Source organism: Medicago sativa, chromosome 5, assembly GCF_051527215.1.
Source record: "Medicago sativa cultivar Bolivia chromosome 5, Bolivia_mono, whole genome shotgun sequence".
In the NCBI taxonomy this organism is placed as follows: Eukaryota; Viridiplantae; Streptophyta; class Magnoliopsida; order Fabales; family Fabaceae; genus Medicago; species Medicago sativa.
In genome coordinates this window covers 67758405-67765955 of record NC_140753.1, presented here as the reverse complement: position 1 = coordinate 67765955, position 7551 = coordinate 67758405, and the positions used below count along the sequence as shown (strand labels likewise).

At 33.1% G+C, this 7551-nt stretch overlaps 1 protein-coding gene and 1 long non-coding RNA gene across 2 annotated transcripts; both read left to right on the top strand.

Moving 5' to 3' along the window:
- The first annotated feature begins 695 nt into the window (after positions 1-695).
- LOC146924304 (uncharacterized) lies at positions 696-3061 on the top strand. The gene is made up of 2 exons (XR_015010967.1): positions 696-845; positions 2763-3061. It is a non-coding gene; the product is annotated as an uncharacterized LOC146924304 (long non-coding RNA).
- Positions 3062-5466: 2405 nt separating this feature from the next.
- Positions 5467-6206, top strand: LOC146924303 (uncharacterized). Its single transcript, XM_085709339.1, has 2 exons — positions 5467-5623; positions 5717-6206. Exons 1-2 carry the CDS (start codon positions 5533-5535, stop codon positions 5971-5973), a joined length of 348 nt encoding a protein of 115 aa, XP_085565465.1. The 5' UTR covers positions 5467-5532; the 3' UTR covers positions 5974-6206.
- Positions 6207-7551: the final 1345 nt, after the last annotated feature.

Genomic DNA, 7551 nt, shown 5'->3' with positions numbered 1-7551 from the left:
ACCTGCTCCAACGTAGTACGATGGAAGAAATCGCAGTACGATTCTACGTGATCCTGAACACTATTTAAGCACTTCATGACCCATTTGTTGAAGCAAGCTGGGTGAATCTCATGGAAACCAAAGGAGGGAACTTTTAGGGTATTTAGATACTAAAGGTTGAGGGTCTTTGGGTGAGGTTCAAAGCTTCAAGATGTGAATCTTGGAGAACCAAAAGAGGGGGCTCTTAGGAAAGGGTTGGTGCCTTTTGGGGAGAGATTCATGGGGTTGGGAAATGTAACAGCCCGATTTTCGCTAGTTTTATTTTATTAATTATTTATGTGTGTTGTGTGTGCTATTATGTGATTATTTGCTTTTGTGTGTATTTTTGATTGGGGATTGTAGTATTCGGTGAAAAAGGGTATTTTAGTCATTTTGGTCTTAGGGGCATTTTGGTCATCTTGAGAGTAGGGGTAATTTTGTAATTTTGGTTGAGGATTATTTTTGAGTGTTAGTAAGAATATTATTTTACCAAGTTACTAGAGAGAATGTAGTAATTATTTTATTTACCGGTAAGTGACAGTTAGTGTTCTAATTTACCGTTAAGTGAGTAGTGACATTTTGGGTGTTAGAATAGAAATGGGTTAGGCCCATTAAGGTTGAGAGTTAAGCCCAATTGATGAGAGCACATATATAAACTCTAGTTGTGGGTGAAAATTAGGTTTCACAACATTATTCATTTCATTTCATTTGGGAAGAGAAGAGGTAGAGGCTAGAGACCACAACAAGAGCAAGGGCTAGAGCTAGAAGAGTGGATTCAACACCTAGGAGCTAATTGAGGCTTGAATTAAGGATTCTTGGTGTTAGAGGTAAGGGGGTTAGTTTTTGATCATAATTTCATCATTTTTCATTTGAACCCATTTTTATGGAATTGATAATTTGAATCCATTTGTTCTGAATTCGTGCATAATTGTTGTTGTTATGATAGAGAACATGATTTGTATGATAATTACATGTTAGTATGTGAATTAACATGTTTAAATGCATAGTTGTTGGTGTTTTGTGTTCTTGAGCAAAATTGATGAAAAATGAAGTTGTGATGTTGAATTGTGCATGAAGTTGTGTCCACTAGTTGTTGTTGATGATTGTTGAACTGTTAGAATCAAATTGGTGTGACTGGAATCGTTATTTATGGATTCATGAGGAGATTTGTGGTTATGTGGGTGTTTTTGAGAAAATTCATAATTTTGATGAAATGAGCCATATTGTTGTTTCTAGTGCATGATTTATGTTTGTTTAAGTGTATTGAACCTATTTTGACCCATAAACATTTTCTGGAACGTGATTTGGGAGTTGGGGAATTGAAAAATGGGATTTTGGGTGAAAATGGTGTGAAAACCCGTAACAGCTGAAGAAATTCGCCAGAATTTCGCTAATAGCGAAACTCTCTGGACTTTTTTCGCTGTTGGCGAAAATTTCGCTAATAGCGAAATTGTCAGAAGAATTTCGCTAATAGCTCAGATTTCGCTAATAGCGAAATTGCCAGAAAACAGCTTTTCTGTTTTGTTCGTTTGAGCTTTTGGGGACCAATCTAATACTTCTAAAATGTTTCTTTGGACTTAATTAACACCTGTTTACACCTTTAATCCTACTGGAACAAGATTTGAGTTGGTTTGGACTTGAAATTATGAAAATCGTCTAACTTTTGTGAAAACGGTCCAAACGTCAATTTTTCCAAAAACTTGTTTTCTCCGGATATTGAAGTGGGATTAGAGTTGTATATTGTTTATATGATTTTTAAAAATGGATGTGATTGGTTCTATCAAGTTTGAACTTGTTTTGTTTTGAAAATGGAAAATTTTGGGAAAAAGTGAAGAGTGAGACGAACTTTGGGTTTTTCTTGAATTCGTTGTTCTTGGCCGATGAAATGCTTATGTATCCTCTACTGCACCTATAAGCGACTTGTGAGAATACATGGCATAGGCAATTGAGCTTGTAGAGTTGGTTTTGGTTCATAAATTCTATTATTTTTAAAAGGTGACTTTTGGAGACGAACTTAGTAGAAATGAATCTTGAAGGACTAAAGTCTTATGAATCTTTTGTGAATGGTCACATATGATTAAATAATTGTGTTTGAATAATTGTGGAAGGTTGAGAATGATGCTTATCATAAATTGTTGTGCTATTCCATTTTACTTGATTTATGTGATGTAAATGGAAACGAATTGTAAATTGATGATGATGAACGTTGATGAACCTTATGTGAGCTATGATTGTTGAATGTATGGGCATGATTCTTGATAATGCAATGTTGTTGAGTTGTTGAAATGTAAAAGGAGGTGTACTTTTACATTGTTTTGATAGTTGTTATGTTGGAGTTGTGCATTATCGAGTCATTGCTATATGTCCATGCATCATATCATGTTGTTGTTGTTGTTGAAATGTAAAAGGAGGTGTACTTTTACATAGTAAGAGGAGGTGTACTCTTACTTGGATGTTTTTGTTGCATCCATTGTTGTTGAATTGGTACCACATGCATATATGTGTCAAGTCTAGGCGCATTGCATAAATTGAATTGTCAGATGGTTGTTTTTGAGGTTGTTAATGATGGGTGGTAAGTGTGTACTTGTATTGCTTGTATGATTGAATGATTGATGTTGAACATGCATGCAAATACTTGTGAACTCTTTTACAATTATACATCTGTCTGTTATAATTTGATTATGATTAATGTAATACTTACCCCCAGTGGTTTCGACCGCCTACCTGTCTGTATGGATGGGTAGACGTTGTGCAGGACTAGATGCTTGGTGAGTTTGCTTGTGGGATGTTTGGACGACGGGAGCTTTCTCCGTTGTCGTGTCAGTGTCGTAGTATCTAGGCTCTGATTAGGATTAGCGTCTAGTTGTTGTTTGGATTCTGTTGTTATGTTGTTGCTATTGTCCACTTGTCGGACTTGGAGTATTTTCATTTGAGGATTTATTGACCATGGCATGTATATGTTGAAGTTTATGATTTGAATTCCGCTGTGATCGTTGAGATATTATATATATGCATGATATTGTTGGGTTTGTTTTGAGACGTAGCATCTATTTCTAGAATATTTCTGATGTATTCGCGCGTTTTACCGCTTAATAGAAATAGGGTGTTACAGGAAACACATGAGTGAAGAGTCAATTGTGAGAAACTTGGGAAAGTCTTGTGAAACCAAAAGAGAAGATCATTAGGAAATCAAAGGCTAAGGGTTGGTTCTCTTTTAGGGGTTAGATTCTAGAGTTGGGGAACATTTGTAAACACCTTGGGTGAGTGAAAATCATTGAGTGTCTTGTTCATTTATGAGATTGGGAAAAGGGTAGAAATTAGGGTTTGTTCTTTGTGAGCTTGTTGAAGCTAATTACTTGTAACATTTTTTGTATCTCTTTGTAAGAACTCATTGATAGTGGATTTGAGAGATCAATCGCTCCCCCAGAGTAGGTCATGTTGGAGCGAACTGGGTAAACATTTCTTGGTGTTGTTATCTTTCCTATACTCTCTTTATCTTGTTTATTCTTAGGTTAGATTGTGGTTTTGCTATGCACTTGATTTCTAGATTGAATCTAGATTGTTGTTGTTGCTTGTGATTATTTTCTTTTGGTTATTGGTTGTCATTAATACTTGCTCCACGAATCTAAATTTCATTGATGTGAGGTTTGGAATCGACCGAATTCACAACAATAATAACACAGCAAACAACCAAAATCACAAATTCAAGATTCCTTAAGATTTAGCAACATGTTTCTTGAGTTAAGTATTGTTCTTGCCTCTCTAGTCATTATTCTTTACTCAGGTTGTTTGAGTATTATTCTTCTGTCTCTCTAGGCTATATAAGTAATGTTCCTCCGCCTATCTAGGCTCTACTAGAAACCTTCTATTCTTATCAACACTCATGGTTGGAGCCTTGTTGAGGAACAAAGTATTTACTTATATGGCAAGAACGACCTTTAAACATAGGTGGTTGCAACCAATATGCCAAATTACGAAAGGTTGAGTTCGTGTTTGAAGCGAGTGCTAAGTAATTTTTTCGCATTTTAACTCTCTTCATAGAGAATGTACAATTTAAATTCTATATCACTCCAACTAAATAATAACCCTTCGAAAGTTGATTATATTGATGCGTACTTGATTGATTTACAACAAGTTCTAATCACTCTCATCTAACACAATTTCATCCAAGCTTAAATTGTTCAAGTTTTTTTTTTTCCTCAGAATATAGAATTTGTTGGAACAAAGGTGAGGTTTTTAAAAGAAAGTGTTTCTGCTTTTCAATATAGTTTGTTACACTTGGTTACTTCAGAAGCAAGCAATCCCATAACAAACTCTTAACAACGAGTAGCACTTTGGTGCCATAGCTTGCATCTCCACAACACACACACACATCACACACACATCCCCACACACATCAATGGCTAGGATTTCCCCAATGGCACCAATGGCACCAAAACTATGTCATGGAAGTATTTCCCCTTAACGACCTTTGTTCACTCATAACATGGTTTCTTTCTTTGATAGAAAGTACTTATGTTGTTTATTACTTTATTTCATACTTAGTATGAACAAGACAATCATTTCTAGTGACACATTATGTGTTCTACCCTTGATATATATCACATTATTATTTCTAGTTATTACAGATGATCTTATCTCAGTTGCTTATTGATTGGATGTGTAACCCACACAATTAATAAAACAGACAACATATATTAGAAATTGTTGGTTCATATACCCTATTTTCATTATCATGAAAACATCAAAGATAGATGTTGTATATGAACCAACTTGGTTCTTACAAATATGACTTAGACAATAAATGTTAGATTTTATTATTTGATTTGGAAAGAAATTGACAATTTTTACCTAAAAAAAAAAAAGATGTGTAAAAAATTGAGAAAATAATATATATGATTTTTCTAGGGTATTTTCCTTTTATTATATTGATAGAATATTATAGTCTTGAATATAACATATCACAATAAACCCATTTCCCTTGCTTTTGTTTTCTTTTTTAATATCCATAAATATTTTGAGCTAATGGAATTGATTGTAAGATTTTTGGGGTGGCAGGCAATATAGTTGGGATGTCAGAAAGCTATGGACATAAATCGATACATATGCATATTAACGAAATTAATATTATGGCTCGATATAGATGATATGGAACAAAGAACGATTTGTTCTTGACTATGATTATCATTTTTTACAAACAAAAAAAAAAGGAACTATGATTTTCATTAAAGAAATTATCAAACATCATAATCATTTTTTAGTTGTCATGCTTTAAAAAACCTATTTACCTCGGGTAACAAAAATGTACAAATGTAACTCTTCAATGGTTTCAATAGCCATTATCCTCACAATTAATTAACCAATTTTCCCCTATGGTCATTATTTTTTTTATTGTACGCTATATTTTATCTAATCAAGATCTTTATTCTTCTCATATCAATCTTGCCCCATGGTCATTATAAATAAGTGTCGATTGAAATCATATTTCATAAGAAACTCTTAGTTGTAACTACGATGAAAACCAATTTGATTATTTTATTGTGCTTTTATGCCTTTATTCTTATCTCTGTTGTGGCAAATGAGTCTTATGAAGAAAAAGAGCCATGTATACCCCATTTTATATATAAATAGTAGCCATGTATACACCATTTTTTTTCCCTTTTTTAATATTTAATAAAAAGTTTCGGTTATTTTTCAGTGGCTGAAATAGAAGATGAAGAGCTAAATTGCTATGGATGGTGGGTGCGTTGGAAGGATGGAGTCACAAGCAATGACGCTTGCACCGGTGGAAACGATAAAACCTTTCCCGATGGTGGAGGCCGTAGTGGAAATTTTGTAAAATTTCTCAATAATGCAAAAAGGAACGATGAAGGAAACGGGGAAAGTGATGGAAACAACATAGGCTTTCTCATTGGTAGAAAGATTGGAGGTGGTGGAAAAGAGAAAGACAATTGAGGAAACAAGTCAAACGTGGGGAAAACCTTCGTGAAAAATTAGACGCATGTATGATGTATACATGCTAACACAATACTTAATATTGTAAGAAATATAAAATAATGAATGACCTTGTAGTCTTACCATGAAATAACTATTATTAGTATTTATAAGATTGATGTTATTACATCACACATAATTAATGTAACTCTCTCGAGATAATCATAATTCTCAAACTTCGTCTTTGTCCATCATTTCCTTCGTCAATTTAAATTGGTGTCACAACATATAGACAAAAATATAAATGATAGAAATCTTAAATGATGATGAAATTGTCTCAATTAAACGATTCAAAAGTCTCCGACAACGAAGCCAAAAACTTAATAAATTTTTAGCAAGTGTACTAAAATTGCATCGAAGTAATACAATTTATAAGATTCGTCTCCACATGGACCGTTTCAATTTCTATTCGGCAAAGTCATTATTATTAATGCTTTTTGCAATTTGTTTAAGATTTAAAGGGAAGATGAGTATGTCTTTCGAATTCTCTGTCTCGTTATTCGATAAATTGCATCTATCTTCTACAATGATTCTTGTAATTTCACGACAAATTAACTAATTGATTCCGCTCAATCTCTTAAATCAGAACCCTCTAGAGTTACAACTCCCTAATTCCGTATGTGATACTGTAACTGCTGAAGGGTGTATGTCAGCATTAATTTCTATGTCATAACCTAACTCTTGAATCATTGCATTAGAATAGAGTTTGACGGTTTACAAAATTCATCTAAAAGCCCAATCTAGCTACGCATGTTTAGAAAATTAAACAACATAATAAAAATAAAATAAAACCAGAGATTGCTATTCTCTCCATTGTGTGGCTGCTCTTTCCTTCAATTCATTGATTCCCAAAACGTGATGATCCCGTAATGGGTGCTCTCTATGTTCCAAAACGTTCATCCCCTGACTCTAGCCACTTATTCTTTTTTTTTTTCATCCAATATCTCATGTTTCTTCTTAGCCTCTTTACTAGCCAACATTCAAAGAATATCATGCCTCGCTCTTGCTTGATCATGTGGCCAACAATAATAGTAATAATACATATAATTGACTCAATAAATGAAAAACTAGAATTTATTCGAATTGACTCTAAATTAAACACTTTACTAATAATAATAAACTAAAAACTTAATTAAAAAACTCTAAAAATATAGTATGGCTGATTGTCATCAGGTTTCACAATTTTCTATTTTTGGATGTCTTAGCATTTAACACACTTGAAAAATTGGTTATTTTGATGAAACATATTCTTCATTCTTTATCAAGAAACATCAAGATTCGAGATTAATGTTTTATGTAAAGCATCTAGTAATAATGTTTTTTACACCAGTTTTGAAACCGTATCATTTTTTATGTTAGAGAAAGAATATGTTATATGGAAACATGATGTTTTTGAACTATTTAAACTTTGTAAAAAAAAATATTTGAATTATCTATTTAGAATATACCATCTTATGTTTTCATGTTATAGTTGGAATTCTGTTTTCTAATGTTCACAACTTTAAACTTGCAACAATCCTGAAATAACAAAGGGGTTTC